The sequence below is a fragment of the Lampris incognitus genome, chromosome 11 (assembly GCF_029633865.1).
Source record: "Lampris incognitus isolate fLamInc1 chromosome 11, fLamInc1.hap2, whole genome shotgun sequence".
Taxonomy (NCBI): domain Eukaryota; kingdom Metazoa; phylum Chordata; class Actinopteri; order Lampriformes; family Lampridae; genus Lampris; species Lampris incognitus.
Window position 1 is genome coordinate 13,995,371 of NC_079221.1, and position 17,500 is coordinate 14,012,870.

The 17,500-nt window shown below is 44.1% G+C and overlaps 1 protein-coding gene across 3 annotated transcripts in view; it reads left to right on the forward strand.

Annotated features, from left to right (window-relative positions):
* Nucleotides 1-17,500, forward strand: part of dachd (dachshund d) — a 152,296-nt gene that overhangs the window by 99,874 nt on the left and 34,922 nt on the right. For 2 of the 3 annotated variants that reach the window (XM_056289222.1, XM_056289224.1), the window contains 3 exons: nt 10,808-10,979; nt 15,288-15,433; nt 16,093-16,224. In XM_056289222.1, coding sequence (XP_056145197.1) covers nt 10,808-10,979; nt 15,288-15,433; nt 16,093-16,224 — 450 coding nt within the window. Of the gene's footprint in view, nt 1-10,807; nt 10,981-15,287; nt 15,434-16,092; nt 16,225-17,500 lie in introns of all 3 variants that reach the window. The other variant, XM_056289223.1, reaches the window with a different exon arrangement.

The following is a 17,500-nucleotide window of genomic DNA, read 5'->3' on the forward strand; positions in this document are numbered from 1 at the left end:
GTGAGACAGATACACACATCTAGATGGAGAGTGGCAGCAGAAAGAGACAAATAGATAGATGGATACACAGACAGACAGTTAGACAGATGAACGGATATACAGATTGATAGACAGACAGAGAGACAGGCAGACAAACAGATAGATACAGACAAATAGACAGTTGTTCGGACAGACAGACAGACAGACAGACAGACAGACAGACAGACAGACAGACAGACAGACAGACAGATTATAGATCGGCAGACAGACAGGTGTCTCCAGTGTGAGAGCAGAGCCTGGTGGTTCTCTCTCTCCTGGGCTTTGCCCCTCAACCATCTCTCCATTAGTGTGTGGGGCTCTTGGGAGCCAGGTGACAGATAAGTGAAGAACGACACACACGTTTTAATAGACATTTCAAAAGATAAACTTGATAATCATTTCTCTTTTTTAATGAAGTCTAATGTCCTCGTTCTAATTCTGGTTGCATCGCCTGTTAAGCATCAGTGTAAAAATTTGAATATGCACGATGAGGAAAACGCAAGTCGCGCTGATGTAGCTACAAAACACACAAATGCAGACAACTGCAGAAATAGATTACAATAACAAGAAGAATTGATTAAATGTTATTTCCTTAATGACCCATATCAAGTTCTATCATCTCTGACTGGCAGCAGCGCTGTGGTGTTTTGTGCACATATGAAAAGAGAGAAGGCGAGAGCAACAGAGCTAGATAGAGAGAGAGAGACAGAGAGAGAGGGACAGATAGAGATGGAGAGAGAGAGAGACGGAGAGGGACAGAGAGAGGGGGACATATGGAGAGACAGAGACGGAGATAGATAGATAGACATAGAGACAGACAGGGAGAGAGGAATGGAGAGAGTGGACAGAGATGAGAGAGACGGAGAGAGGAACAGAGAGAGATGGCGAGAGAGAGGGGGAGAGAGGGAGGGAGGGAGAAAGAGAGAGCGAGAGAGATGGAGAGACAGATGGAGAGAGCGAGAGAGACGGAGAGAGGGACAGAGAGAGGGACACAGGCAGATGGAGAGAGGGAGGGAGAAAGAGAGAGCGAGACAGATGGAGAGAGCGAGAGAGACAGGGAGAGGGGGACAGAGAGAGAGGGACACAGGCAGATGGAGAGAGGGAGAGAGAGCACTCGCTAGACAAAGCTCATGTCATGCAAATATTTGTTTGACTGTCTCTTGCGGTTACCTCACAACAGTGGCAGCGGAGCTATAAAAAACAACTGACCAGTCGAGTTGTCATCTCTCATCAGCATTAGACCTCATTCTTCGTTAATTGGATAGATTAATTTGGAGCGGTTTGATGCGGGGGTGATGCATGCGTTGGGCTGTCCCCCGCTCTCTATTCTCTGTCAGGTTGAATTTAGCGAGGGAAGGGGCTGACCTTTGAAAGTGAAGCGATCAACACAATTTGAAAAGACAATGTCTCTTGGTGTAAATGTGATACGTGTAATAAATGACATTCAACCTTTCAGTGACGACGAGCTTTCACAGGTTGGAATAATGTAAAAATATGCATGGCCTGTAATTGCATCCAATATGCGGCGGTTCTCACATGCGCGGGCAAGATGGCACAGCGTAAGTGTTAGCATACCGTAAGATCTCATCTCAACATGATTATGTCTAAGAGGACACATTAGCATGCAGTAATAATACAACTGTGTACGTAATAACCGTTACGGCGATGAAACGGCGACGGCAACAAAATGACAGTCTCCTTTGCTGTGATTACACCGCCAACATGGCCCGAGCCTTTCCGCGCGGTGAATAGGAAGTGTTTTGGTGATAGCGGCCGGTTCTGTTCCGCGCGGCGCCCCGGTTGTCGGCCGGTCTTAAAGGTGTTTCCACTCAATTATGATACGGCAACCTTCATCCAAATAGAGCTATCACGCCACGCCGAGTGCAGACATCTTCACCATCGCACAGCCTCGCCTCTGGGACCCGCAAGATAAAGAGAAGCCGAGTTCAGACAACATTAAAGAATTCCACAATCTCCGCGAGTCCTCCACCGTGTAAACACGGAGGGGAGGAAGGGGCTTCTTCCTCCTCAAGTTTTGTTAAGAACTCCTAAATGAATTACTCATGCCAGGGAAAAAGAAAAAAAACGTGCATGTGTAGTTTTGGGATGATGGATGGATGGATAATCATGTGATCTAAAAGGCAAACATTCTGGGTTGCAGTGATGTAAAAAAAAAAAAAGAATCACAAGCCAAACTACCCCGCACACTAAAACCAAGCATCACTACTACCACTTTAAATTACACACCGAAATACTGATTTTCTTCTTTTTTTGGGGGGGGGGCGCTTTTTCTCCCCAATTGTACTTGGCCAATTACCCCACTGTTCCGAGCCGTCCCGGTCGCTGCTCCACTCCCTCTGCCGATCCGGAGAGGGCTGCAGACTAACACATGCCTCCTCCGATACATGTGGAGTCGCCAGCCGCTTCTTTTCACCTGACAGTGAGGAGTTTCGCCAGGGGGACGTAGCTCGTGGGAGGATCACGCTATTCCCCCTCCCTCCCGAACGGGCACCCCGGCCGACCAGAGGAGGTGCTAGTGCGGCGACCAAGACACGTACCCACATCCAGCTCCTCACCCGCAGACACGGCCAGTTGTGTCTGTAGGGACGCCTGACCAAGCCGGAGGAAACACGTGGATTCGAACCGGCAATCCCCATGTTGGTAGGCAACGGAATAGACCGCCACGCCACCCGGACGCCCCCCGAAATACTGATTTTCCATCATGATGTGTATGTAATCGAGGAAGAGCACAGACAGAAGGCACCAGTGATGCTAATTTCGTAATTAAAACAGATGATGTGATGACCACATGCGAGCTGAACCCAGACACCCCCCCCCTTCCCAAAGCCAACGTGATATGACGGAGGAGTGGGCCGTGATTGATAACGCTCGTCAATATATTTCATTTCAGGGGCCTGAGTCAAATGACAACTGGTTGTCATTGACTGAAAGCAATCTTTTTAAAAGGGGAGCCTTTGCTAAGTATCAGATGAAAATGATTCCTCTGTCTGCTTGGGTGTCACTGCCTGTAGCAGCTTTATTGATTGGGCTTAAATATATTGCAGCCGCAGTAGTAACAGCTGCTAGTAATGTCTCTCCTCTCCTCCTGCTCTGCTCCTCTGCCCACAGCACTTGCTGCACCGCACTTTATTGTTAGCATACACGCGCGCACGCGCGCGGGCGTGTAAATGCTAATGTATATTCTCTGAGAGTGATGTGTGACAAATGTGAAGTGAGCCCGGTTCCGGCCCGGATGAGAGAGGTGAGTATTGTTTGCTAATGTGTCATGAAGGCTTTGGACGTCCACGGCCATCGTCCCCGGCCATGTGGATGATTGCGTTAGCCATTGTGTCCGCCGCGCGCCGCGCACTCTCTGTAATCAAGCACGAGGCTGTTGGCATTGGCTGGTAAAAGGTCATTTGCCGTAATGAGATTTGCCACATGCAAGCATATGGCTTGATTATTGCCCCGTTCGTTAACATTTTCAGCAAAAAAAAAAAAAAAAAAAACGGACAAATAAGACGGCTTAAAACAGTGGCCAGGGCTAAACGGCTGAGGCATTTTCCCGCCAAAGACGGGGGGGGGGGGCGTGCTCGCGAGTGGTCTGTCACAGAGATGATTGATCTTTCAATTTGCCGAAGGAATGCGTGCCATCGGAGCCGAGGGCTTAAATTATCCAATAAAGTTGGCTGATGTACATTTTCTGTATTTTAAGGATAAACACCTCTGTCTGTCTCCTTGATAATTCCTACCACATGTTCCACTCCAGCGGTTTGAGGGGAGGCAATTATGTTACCTCATCAAACCAGAAGTGTTTTCTTATCATGATTTCTCTTACATTACATTAGGCGTCTTGGCAAGTAATCTGTGCCCACCTGAATCATCGCAAAGTACGCGTACGTGTGCGTCCCCCCCCCCCCCGTCCTCCGCCCCCCCCCCCCGTCTTGAAATGGAAAACACGTACGCCGCTTGTTTACTGATGTGAATTAGCTCCTAATGCGTCCAAGTCCTGCGCGGCGTTGGGCGGGGGGAGGCATATTGTTTGCATGTGTTTCTGTGTCTGCGCCGGTTCCATATGCCTCCTCTACCTATATACATAATTATCTCCACTGCATCCCCGTCTCGGTGTGGATCCACATGTTTCCAGGTTCGCCTCCCCCCCCTCCCCCCCTCACCCCCCTCTTGTTAGTGCCGAGACGCGCGCTTTTATGTGCGTCATGTGTACGTCCGTGTGTTTCCGGCTGCGAGCGTAGCACTGTGCATGTCCGCAGGTATTTAACAAAGGCAAGATGTTTGTTTTAGTATCAGCATTAACTGTAAAAACACAAAGAGCCTTCGACGTTTCACTCAATGACACCGAGGGGCTGTGGGTGGCTACATCAAAGCCCCCTACCTTCCTCCCCCTCCTCCCCTCCCCCCTTAATGAGCAACAGCACTCGCAGCCTTGACTCGATACGCCATCTGCATGGACCTACTATATATTTGTGTGTGTGTGTGTTTTGTGCAAAGTGTGTGTTGAAGTGCGTGGTCTAAAGCGGCAGCCGCGCCGATTTTTGACCATATCCGCGTCTTAACGTTTGATCCGGTTGAATAAAGCGCCCCCCACCCCCACCCCACCCCACCCCACCCCACCCGGTCTGACGGGCTGCAGCTCTGCTCATCTCCGAGGAGAGTGGGGGAGGGGGGGTGACAATAAAAGATAAAAAGTTTGATTTATACGACAAGATCTTTTTCATTGCCGTTCATTTCCTCTCTGGGGTTTGGGTGCAAATCCTTTGCACGGCCACAACAAAGACGCGCAGTGTGGGCCCCGCTGTCTCACCTTTGCCTGGCTAAAATATTCGCCGCGCCACATGGGGGCATTTTAAGAGGACAATTAAGGGGGGAGGAGGGACCTGGGACATTTTGGAGCAACGGACATCATATGTGTCGTACAGTACACCGTGTGTGTGTGTGTGTGTGTGTGTGTGTGTCCATTTGTCGGCTTGACGGGAGCGGCCCTGTTCAGTCTGACAGATCACAAGAGAAGAAAGACTCCTCCGCGCCGCGAAAAGCAAAGGCTTAGCACCGAGCAAATCAGCCCTTTGTCTCCTTCCATTGAAATCAAAGGATAACCAGGAATGTTTATTTGACAACAGCATTTACCGTGCATTGTTCAGAAAGCCCGGAGCCTCCCAAACAAAGACAGATAGGCTTTAAACAAGTCATTTAATTAGCACCAGATCCCCAGCTTTGGCTGCGCCAACCAATTATACATTCCTGAGGCATGTGCAGGTCCTATTTCACAGGAGCGAGAGGCAGATCCTCTCCAGCCCTGTCTCTTACAGTACATCTCTCCCTTTCCATTTAAGAGAAGGTAAATAGCCCAGACAGACAGCTTCATTAGCCTGCATCTGAGGAGCGCCGGGGCCGATTGTCGCTTAAATAGCGTGCTTTTACTGCAGGCCCGGCCGGTGACCTCCGATCAATTACAGCTGACATTATTGTTTGTCGGAAGCCTTTTTCTCGGACGGAGAGGGTAAGAGGAGAAAAAAAAAAGAAGAAGAAGAAGAACGACAGCGGGCCCCGAGCCTCGGCTGCAAATGTAATCTTCTCCTTCTCCTCTCTCCCCCTTCTCTTTCTCCAGCTCCACAAACAATAAATCATTCAGTTGAAGAGATAATAAAGTGCCAAGTAGGCGCTAGTTTAATTTTTGTCAGGGGAAATCTGTCCACCGGCCGCCACACCAATTCTCGACGACAGCGGCTTAAGTTTCAGTTTCCTGTGTTAAGGAAGCTGGACCAGGCGTCCGGGTGATGTGGCGGTCTATTCCGTTGCCTACCAACACGGGGATCGCCGGTTTGAATCCCTGTGTTACCTCCGGCTTGGTCGGGCATCCCTACAGACACAATTGGCCGTGTCTGCGGGTGGGAAGCCGGATGTGGGTATGTGTCCTGGTCACCGCACTAGCACCTCCTCTGGTCGGTCGGGGCAGCTGTTCGAGGGGAGGGGGGGCTGGGGGGAATAGCGTGATCCTCCCACGCACTATGTCCCCCCTGGTGAAACTCCTCACTGTCAGGTGAAAAGAAGCGGCTGGCGACTCCACGTGTATCGGAGGAGGCATGTGGTAGTCTGCAGGCCTCCCCGGATCGGCAGAGGGGGTGGAGCAGCGACCGGGACGGCTTGGAAGAGCGGGGTAATTGGCCAAGTACAGCTGGGGAGAAAAAGGGGGGGGGGGAGAAAGTCAGACCAGACGGCCAGAGTTTGGCCTTGAGACCGGGGTCACGTTTCCGACGACAGAGAAGATGGCGGCTGTCGTTTTTATCGTCCGTCTTTTTATTTGCTTAAAGCGTCCGTCGTTGGGTCTTCTCGCGGTGGCTCGTCTCTTCTCGGTAGCGAGCCGGCGGCGGCAGCCGGGTGGCTTGTCAGTATGTGTGACGTAACAGCGTTTCTAATCATGTCGTTACCGAGGGCCGTTTTAATTGGTTCAATTCATCCTTCGTGATTCAGATCTAGGCTTATCCGCGCGTGAACCCCCAGCGCCGCGCCGCGCCGCGCCGCGCAACAGCCGAGCTGTTTATGTTGGCATTAAGTGATTTGTAGTTTTAATGATGGTAAATAGGAGTTCACCTTTCGCGGGGTCCCCCGGGCTTCAGCCCAGGTAAATTACTCCAAACGCGTTTGTCTGTGCCCTTCAAGAGGAAGAGGCGCTCACGGGAATTCAACTCTCCTCAGGCGCGAACTCCAGAGCGGGGGGGAAACAGCAACCGGCGAACGTGTTTCTGCAGGTGCGCCCGTAGAAAGATCTAGGTGATTCACAGATGATTAACAGATCTTCTTTTTTTTAAAAATAGATAAACAGGATAAACATTGCACATTGGCAGTCACAAGTAGCTGATTAACAGATATTTTAATGTTTGATGAAGACTATGAAATGGGGGTGGGGGGGGTTGTTGACTGTATTGCGGTTTCCCAAACTGTTTGGATTTTCCCGGTGAGCGGTTTTATTTAACAAGGTGATTCAGCGAAATGTGCGAAAGGGGGAAAAAAACAACACATACAAACGAAATGCGGAACGCTCAGCCTTGAGCACAATCAATCTTCCTCCACCTGCCGCTTTTCAGCTCCAGATAAAGGGGATTTGATGGACCCTTGTAGGCCCGTGGCACATTCCCCCACAGTGGCATGAATAGGCCTTTATGGGAGAAACATCGCTTTAGAATAGGGGGGACATGAAAGGGGTCGGACCGACACTGAAAGTGAGACTAATGCCCCTTGGAGTGAACAGAGGTCTACTGTCTCCCCACCAGGAAGTCGGTCTCGCGGGTAGAGATATATATCATATATATCAGAGAGCCGTGGCTCCCTGCACAAAACACCCGTTCAACTACCTGGAGAGATAAGAGGACGGAAATGTGAATGATACAAACAAAAGCACGTGATCCTGCCTCTCTTCTGTACTGCTGTCAGAGTTCCTGAAATACTCGGTGTGTGTGTGTGTGTGTGTGTTAGAGATGTGCATCTGTGGTTGCACTCTTGATGTGTATATTTATGCATGCATGAGTGCATGATAATGTACATGTGCATGCATACTTGCGAATGCAAGCATTTCTGGGGTGCACATTTGCGCGTATGTGTGTGTGTAACATTCAGAGATATACATCTGTGTGTACTCTTGAATACATGATGTATGAACAGGGCTCTCAAGTTTTGAACTGAGTTCAGAGTGAGATTTTGGCGGCGGCGGTGGTGGGGGTTTGGTTGGGGTGGGGATGAGGGTCTGATCTGATAAATGACATATAAATTCATACAAATAAAAATATTTATTTAATTCATAATTTTTTAGTGCAGGTAGAACTGGTGACCTGAACGAGAACAGGAGAATGTCACTTAATATGCGCAGTAAGCCCGTATACATGTTCATTATGAATACAAACGACAGGGTTGATGTCAGGTTACAATCTGTCTCAAAGTAAAACACCAAGCTCATGAATCTCACTTTTTTGAATATTCCAAATGTATTTCCATGGAAATGGAGCGCTCATATAGCAATGCTATTATTTGATTGGCTGTTCGGCAGCTATATTCTTTAATTTGATTGGCTGGTGCGTGGCAGGCCCTTCTCAACGCTATGGGGAATCCACTTGATTCCTACCTGTTCCACTGTTATAAGAAATAGCGGCGCAACTTGGTGGGCGTTACTCTGGTTCTCTGCGTGAGAAATACAAGGTGTGGCGTGTGAGCGTGTGAACGAGTTGAAATGCGTGTGTCTCACGCCCAATGCGTGAGACTTGAGAGCCCTGTGTATGAGTGCACACACACACACACACACACACACACACACACACACACACACACACACACACACACACACACACACACACACACAAGGATTTCTGGGGTGTGCACATGTTTTTCTTGTATGAGTGTGTGTGTGTGTGTGTGTGTGTGTGTACATATCTGTGCTTAAGTGTGTGCACCCAGTCGTTGGTTCGCCTATAGCTGTGTTTAAGTAAGTGGGTGTATCTGCCTCAAAGGCAGGCTAAGTCTCTTCATTCTGGCCCTTAAGTGGCTTTGAAAGGTAGATAGGTAGCCGGGTCCTCCATGCTGTCCTACGGTAAGTACGCGGCAATCAGGCCCGCCGTGGCGTTTTTTTAATTGAGCTTCGCCTGCTGAGTGGTAATTGATTCAGACCGAGCAGCAGCAGAAACGCTGATACAAGGTGCTGCCTGGCCTTCCGCCTTTCTTTAATCTCCCTCCCTTTAGATTGTTTGGGACTACTCGCCACGAAGAAACGGCACGCCATCTTTCTTATGGAAATCGACGCCTCTTTTGCGAGGGGCGGAGCGGCCCGAGCGGAGTACTTCTCGCGTCTTTTCATTTCCAACCAGTGTCCTTCTCTTTGGAGGCTGGGCCGTGCAGATCTCCTTGCCCTTTGGCTACTGATGTTTTGTTTGGGGGAGAGGAGCAGACTTGTTTTGCGGATCAGCTCCTCTGTGCTGCTCTGGGTTTTTTTTTTCTTCTTTCTTTCACACAGCTTTTTACCTTGAACCGCGCTGCCAAGAAAAGAGGGAAAAAAGGAATAAAAAAAATCAACAGAGGGGCTCAATCAGATCCAATAGTGTCTATGAGGTTTTCTTTAAAGCACTTGAGGGAAAGCATCTGAGTAGAGGAGGAATGAGACCAAACTGCTCCCAGTCACTTTTGATCCTGCCAGTTCAAAGTCCCCACGGAGGCGCGGGGGGGTGGGGGGTGGTGGTGGGGGGGGGTGCTGTGGTTTGGCGTGGTAAAGACACCTAGCATTGACCTTCTCTGTGTGTGCTTATGTCCTTTGAAAGTTGGCTTGTTTTCATTAAACCATTCAGAAGCGCTGTGCAGTGGCACAGCCTAACTAGTAACCCCCTATGGTATCTTTATTAGACATGCTTTACATTCCTGCACCGCTAATGCCTTCAGTTTTCCCAATTAGACTTCTGTTACTGTGCATCAATTGAATAATTTAAAACATTTGTAAGACATCTCTGATGTTGAAATGGAATAATTTGTGTGCATATAAAAGGAAGAAATGAAAATGCTGCCATTGTAAGAGTTGAAAGTGGCTTTGCTGTTTTTGTGTGCGCTCTCTCTCGCTCTCTCTCTCTCTAGCTCTCGCTTGCTCTCTCTCTCGCTCTCTCTCTCTCTAGCTCTCGCTTGCTCTCTCTCTCGCTCTCTCTATTTCCCTCTCTCTCTAGCTCGCTTGCTCTCGATCTCCCTCACTTGCTCTCTCTATCTCCCTCTCTCTATCTTTCTCTCTCTCTTGCTCTCTCCCTCTCTCTCTGTTTCCCTCCCTCTCTCTCTCTCTCTCTCTCTCTCTCTCTCTCTCTCTCTCTCTCTCTCTCTCTCTCTCTCTCTCTCTCTCTAGTCCAGAATTATAGGCTTGTATAATTAGCCTAAAGTCATTGCCATACTGTAGTTTGATGTTACTTGTTTGTCATTAGCACATTTAACTCGTCGTTTGGGTAATGGCTTTCAAAATGTTCCTATTTTCACACAGATATTTCTTATATGTAAATATTGAGCTGATTTCCATAATGTGCCCTTTTTATTCCTCACAGAATAATTGATGCATCTTTATAGCTGTGTAAACTTTGGTCTTTGAATGACTGTGTATATAGTTATCACACCCATTTTCTTTATTATAATTACAGTTATATTCATTATTAACGTATGCTGTAAAACATTTATACACGTTATGTTAACATGGAGCAATACCATGAGAGGTAATTAGAATTTCTCTGAGTATTTCCAAAGGATCGTGCTGTTACAACTTAGTTCAAATGACAAACACCCATGTTAACCTCAAGGGGGGGGGGGGGCAGGAAAATAGCAAAATCAAGTGTAATTTATATTTATACAGCACCTTTCAAAAACAGGGTTTACAAAGTGCTGTACCGACAGCAAACAAAATAAAAGTTAACAAGACATAAAAGTAATAAAATGAAACTTAATAACAGTTAATAAAGGTAGATAGGCAGATTAAAAAGAGCAGATGAAAACACTGTGTGCACCCAGTTTCAATAAAACCAAAAAGGGAAAACACGACAACAGCCATCAGAGCCATTAGATAAAAGTCCGGTCTGTAAAAATGGGTCTTAAGGAGCATATTAAAAGATGGAACTGGTTTTGCAAGCCTAAATAAGCTTGCAAAGTCAGTTCCATCTTTTAAAATGCTTTACAAGTTTTCAATCGGAGCTCAGAAGTTTCACCTGCAAAACATCTTAACTCATATTATGGGTCGTTGAGTAACTAATGATCTTTCCCCGCATCCCAGGCCTGGAACTCCCCTTCATGATGATGCCCCACCCCCTCATCCCTGTCAGCCTGCCCCCTGCTTCCGTTACCATGGCAATGAGCCAGATGAACCACCTCAGCACCATTGCAAACATGGCTGCCGCGGCACAGGGCCAGAGTCTGCCCTCCAGGATGGTCACCTCCGTTATAAAGGTAAACTCCAATACAGACCCAAACAGCACACGCTGGCTGACAATAAACACCAGATACATAATAGATGTTTCTTAAATCTTGTAATGTGATATATTCTAAAATGTCTTACTGTTTTTTGTGATTTTTTATGATTTTGTTGTTGTTATTGTTATTTATTTATTTATTTTTGGCTCAAGAAGACTAGCAGTCACTAAGTCATCAGCTGATGGAGACAGTATTAAATAATAAAGGCCAGCACACACCAGTGTCTGCTGACACGCATCAAAAATGCTCCTATTTTTTTTTTCCAATATAAAGCCTGCCCACACCAGCAGCATCTCGCCTCGAGTCAACGTACATCTAATTTGAAGGGCTATACATTTTCAGAACATTGTTTTGTTCCAAGGCACAGACGAATCAACACAGACAGAATTTTCTATGGGGAAAAGATGTTTGTCAGTTGTACTGGGCAGAGTGAAATATAACACTTTTCATTATGCTGACCTCAAAGGACCATACTGCTGTTTTTCCATGTTTTTGCATATAACTATATATTGAGTACACTCCACTCCCAGCTATTTTCCAAAACATACCATAGTTTTTTAGATTTTTTTTTTTTGATAGTTACCTGATTTCCCTTTTTTCTTTAATTCAAACACTTCGGTGATAAACCCACCTTGAAATTCTTTTGCTTCTCTGGCTAACATTTATGTCATGATGAAGAAGTCATTCACGTTTGACTTTTGTTTGTAAAACTATCTTAATTTCCAGGGACTATTTTCTGGCAGAGACATACGTTCTTTGTGCAGATGTTGTCAAATTTGTTGCGATACATTGGACGATTTCTCAAATTCATGCTTTCAGCTGTATTATCCCACAACAACAAAGTAAATGACAAAAAAAAACTGTCAAAAAAACAAGGTAGGTGTGACAAACAAGTAATAGTGACTAAATGTTCACTGTGTTGGTTTGATAATAATGATAATAATAATAATAATAATAATAGTAATGATGTTAATAACAATATAATAATAACTATTTATATAGCACTTTTCAAAACTACCATTACAAAAAGCTTCACAAACAAAGATAAATAAAAAGCAGAAGAACAAGCAAGTGCAAAATCAGAGTCAATAAACAAAATAACAAAGAAAACACTTAAAAGTAGGGATAAAATAATGGATAAAAGTAACACATAAAAGTAACATAAAATAATTAAGAAAAAGCCATACAGTAAATGTAATTTTCTAATCTAAGATCCTCAGGTAAGCTATTCCAAAGGGTTGGGGCCCTAACAGCGAAAGCCCTGTCATCCTTGGTTTTAGCCTAGACCAGGGGAATAGCTAACAGGGCCTTGTTAGAGGAGCTCAAGCTATGAGCTATTGAGTAATGATTTAGAACTTCAACTGTGTAGCTCAATGCCGTACCATGCAGGGCCTTAAAAGTCAAGACTAAAAATTTAAAATCGATTCTAACATAGACATGGAGCCAGTGAAGAGAAGCTTAAATAGGGGAGATGCTTTCATGATTTGGTTAAAAGTCTGGCAGCTGCATTTTGGACACTCTGAAGTCATGCAATCATGTTTTGGCCAAGGTATATAAGCCAGCATTACAGTAATCCAGATGAGAACTAAAAGCATGAATAACTTTGAAGATCACTAAAAGTAATAAAAGATCTAATTCTAGAGATATTTCTCAAGTAGTGGAAACATGACCGAGCTAGCCTTTTAACGTGGGACTTGAGAGTGGGATTCTGATTTTAAAATAACTCCAAGGCTGTTAGCAGTGGGTACAATATGCTGAGCTAGAGTGCCAAGAGCAGGCATAACTTGGTCATCATAAGTGTGCTCAGGGCCTATAATAAGGACTTCTGTTTTGGAGGAGTTAAGCTGAAGAAAATTTTCGGCCATCCAATCCAAAACCGCATTTGGGCAATTATGCAGAGAAGAGAACTTAGCCAATTCTAATGGTTTGCAGGGCAAGTACAGCTGAGTACCATCTGCGTAGCAATGAAATGAAATACCATGCTGTTTGATAGCATGGCCCAGAGGGAGTAAATAAAGAGACAATAAAATTGGTCTTAGAATGGAGTCCTGTGGCATACCATACATAGACAATGCTTGAGAGGAGGTGAAGCCATCAACAGACACAATGAATTTTCTTTTAGAAAAGTATGAAGACAACCACTGAAGAGCAGTCCCAGAGATACCAACGCAAGTTCTCAGCCTTTAAATTATAATGCTATGATCTGCCATGTCAAAAGCTGCTCTAAGATCAAGCAGAATCAGCACCGAACATTCACCTTCATCAGCCTTCATCATTGATAACTCTAACAAGAGCAGTTTCTGTGCTGTGTTACTGTCAGAACCCTGATTGAAATTTCTCAAAAATATTATTACTGATCAAGACTTACATAAATTTATTTGAGACAATATTTTTCTAGGATTTTTGATAAAAGCAGAATCTTAAAAATTGGTCTATAGTTGCTATAGTCAGTGAGATCAGAACCAGGTTTTTTGAGAAGTGACTGGACACTAGTCATCTTAAAATAACCGGAACACAGGAACACATCCAGAAGATAAAGAACTGTTAATGATTGAAAGCGGACAAGGGGCTACACTATCTAGAACCTCTAATAAGAATTTGGTAGGTATTATGTCCAGTGGACTTGATGCCATGTGTGAAATGGTTTCAATTAATTCATGAATAGTAATTTCCTTAAAAACACTTTAAGTATCCTGCTGAGGACAGGATATGTCAGACACAGAAGTGGAAGTGAATCGTCGATCAAATGTCCTCAATCTTGTCTATGAAAAACGTTAAATACCTTTCACAGTCTGCATTTGGTGTGATTTGGACACCAGGAGAACCAGGGTTGACTAAACGACCAGTGGTCTTATATAAGAATCTGGGATTGTGCTGGTTGGATGTGATGAGTTCTGAGAAACATTTTGCTCTTACGTCTTTAATTTCCCTATTATATGATTGTAATAAAAATTTCATATGCTCATAGTTTACTGAGAGCTCTGATTTCTTCCACTGTCTCTCAGCCTTCCTACACTCCCTTTACAAGCATGGATTCTCTCAGTAATCCAAGGTGATACAAAAGATGATTTTGATTTAAATATACATATTAGTGGAGCGACATTACTAAATTATTAGTGTTTGAAAGCAAATCTAAGGATTCACTAGACTTCACAAAAAATTTGAATTTTGAAGCACTATTGTCATTAAAGATGTGTGAGCAAATTTCCCACTCATGAGGATTCTTGTTCACATAGAACAGAATTAAAAATGAGGCATAGATGATCAGAGATACATATGTCCCTTAAAACCAAAGATGAAGAATCCAGACCGGAAGTAAAAACTAAATCCAATGTATGGCCACATTTATGAGTAGGGCCTGACACATGTTGAGTAAAATTACAAGACTCCATAATGTTTGAAAATTCAGTAGCAAAGCCATCAGAAATATAATCAGCGTTGATGGCAAAGTCACCAGCAGTCAAAACTTTGTCATGATAGAGAACAATTGAGGATAAAAACTCTTGACAGTTCAGGCAAAAACAGGGTATTAGATTTTGGAAGATGAAGTTTTTAGTACAAGGAGCTCAAAAGAAGAAATATCGTTTCAAGGTAACTGGCCACATTTAAAAGATTTTTTTTTCAAATACAACACCTAGCCCACCACCCCGACCACAAGCCCTGGGGGAGCTGATGAAATCACCATTGAGGGCATAATTCTAAAAACAAACTGTGCTCACATGGTTTGAACCAGGTCTCAGTAGGAAACAAAAGTCAAGATTTTCAGATAAAATAAATTCACTTAGAATAAATGTTTTATTTGAATGGATGTCAAGCAAGTTTTAAGTCTCTGCAAGTTGATTTTCATGCAGTGGCCACCTGGAAATTATGTAGAATGCATTAAAAAAAAATCTAAACGACAATAGGATTCTTTGTAAAATAGTCAGCAGAAATGTAAATTCTACACAATTTGTAGTAAATGGTTTAAACACACAATAGGATCAGCCTCAAACTAAAGATGGCACAGAAACTTTGTGTTTCTATTTCGTGTTTTTATTTTGAAATGTCTGTATCTTTGGTAGTGTTGCTGAATTCTCTCAAGCCATCAGTATGTTTTGCAGTTGTAGCACCTAGTAGACAGGGGAAGTACCTTTTTTCCCTAGTAAATGACCTAAAACGTGCAAAAACACCAGTATGGTCTTTTAGATTGCAACTGGTGTTCAGATGAAACTTGTGTGATTGGTAGATGGTATCAGTCCATATCCATATAGATACTTATTTTGAGTGTGTACTGTATGACTGCTGGCGTTGCAGGAGCGTATCCCGGACAGTCCCTCCCCTGCTCCCTCTTTAGAGGACAGCAGGAGGCCCGGCAGCCACCCGTCATCCCACCGCAGCAGTAGTGTGTCCAGCTCGCCCGCCCGGACAGAGAGCTCCTCAGACAGGATACGTACGTCCACATGTCACCTCACCACTCCATCCACAGTGTCAGTTGATGTTGCTCACAAGGAAATAAGTAAAGACAGCTGAGTGCTTGATTGGTTGTGCAGACAGCTTGTAGCTGTTCTTGCGCAATACTTAAAGCCAGGGTATTTATATTATAATCCTAATTGTTTGGATTCCTGAAGTAGGTCTGTGTGACCGAAATGTTGCATTAACATTAACAAGTAATTTGGAGCTTGATTTTTCAGTGTGCAGATATCCTATTTTTTGTTCTCCAATTGGGTTTTTTTTTTTAATCCTGCTCCTGAACCTTCATCGGGCTGGATGTGTACATCCAAAGCTGTTTTTTTATTTCTTCTTGTTTTTTAACCCTTATTGTTTGCACATTTAGAACATTTTATGTATATCTCTAAACATTCTGATCCTTCATATTTTGTTTCTATAGTTTTCCTTGAAACATTATGTTTACCTCTTCCTTGTATTTCTTGTGTGTGTGTTGGTTTTTTTTTTTTGCATATTTCTCTTTAATTTTATTTTTGAGAACATCTGCAAGGGAGTAAGAGTTTCACGCCACTGCACTGTGTGCAACTGTTGCACATGGTAAATACACTTAAAACTTGAAAGTTGAACTTAATGGTCACATGAGTTTTACCATCTCCCCCCCAGCGGCGCACCACAATGGCCTGTCCATGAACCAAGCCCTGCTCGGCCTGTCGCCCAGCATCCTGCCAGGGCCAAAAGAGGGAGACCTGGCCCATGACATGAGCCATGAAGCAAAGAGGATGCACATCGACAAAGGTCAGACAGATTTTTATTTCAGAGAACTAATGTTTGTGTGGAGGTGAACGTCACACCTCCAAAACATCACACTTCCATACTGACTAATATTTCAGTGGAGCAAAATGACCAGAGTACACAACAATGGAAGCTATGTTACATGGTAATTGACCTCTAAAGTGTTGTCATCATTTTGGAGCTCTTAGACTTCATGCAGATCCATTTATTTTTCCAGTTATGGTGAAAATAAATGGCTTTCTTTGGCTCTTGTCTGCCATCGTTCTGTTTTTTAAAACATGTTTCATAATATTAGCAAAAATGACATGTGAGGTTATTACTACTTATTGTAACATGTTAGTGAATTTTTAGGAATTGTTTCGCTAACAGTGATGATGCGAATATTGCATCACCAGGTCAGTGGTGTCCATTCCATTCTGCCCAAATCCTTTTAATGAAATTAATTGAAAATATTCTTTAATATTCTTGTATTCTTTTCTTGTATGTTCTTATGTTGACTGTTCATACTGTTCTTGAAGACATTTAATTGTTAGTGCAAACATAGTTTATGCTAAGCTAAAGCTAGCTAGCGATTTATTTAATGCAGCTTCCAACCCAGCCAATCTTGAAATGCATAAGAGAGCAGTTCACAAAAATGGAAAGTCAGTATTGGCATTGGAAATAGTTATAGACAAATATTTTACACCCCTATCCATTTTTACATTCAATTGAAGAGCCTATTCCCATCCCATGGCATTATATATCAACACTGTTGACAGTGTCGGTAAAGGTTTCATAAGTTACCTTCAGTGTCTGTATGAGATGGGACGTATTAACAACTGAATTTATGTTGCCATGGGATGAGAATGTGTTGGACCGAAACAAGGTTGGATATGCAACCTCGTATTTAGGCATGAACTTTACATCACACTTTAGAGGTCTATTATCCACTGATCCATTGAACTGACCCTTTGCAAAATGTCTCCATGTCCTACCCTCATTAGCGTCAGCTGCTGTGCCTGAGAGACTTTGATAATGAACTCCAGTACTGTCCATATCTGTGAATTACCACCATTGGGTAATCAACTTCTTTGGATTGCATGAATCAATATTGCACATTCTCCAACAAACCCCTTTTGCCTTTTCCATTTAGCCTAAGATATGTCTATCAACTATGAAAGAAGTGAAAGGTGCCGTCTGTTGTCTGTCTCAGTGGTATGTCAGTTTAATGTCAGACGAAGAAGTGCAGTTGTTTGGTAATCTGACTGGTGGCTCACCGTGTCAATCACTGTTTCTGTAA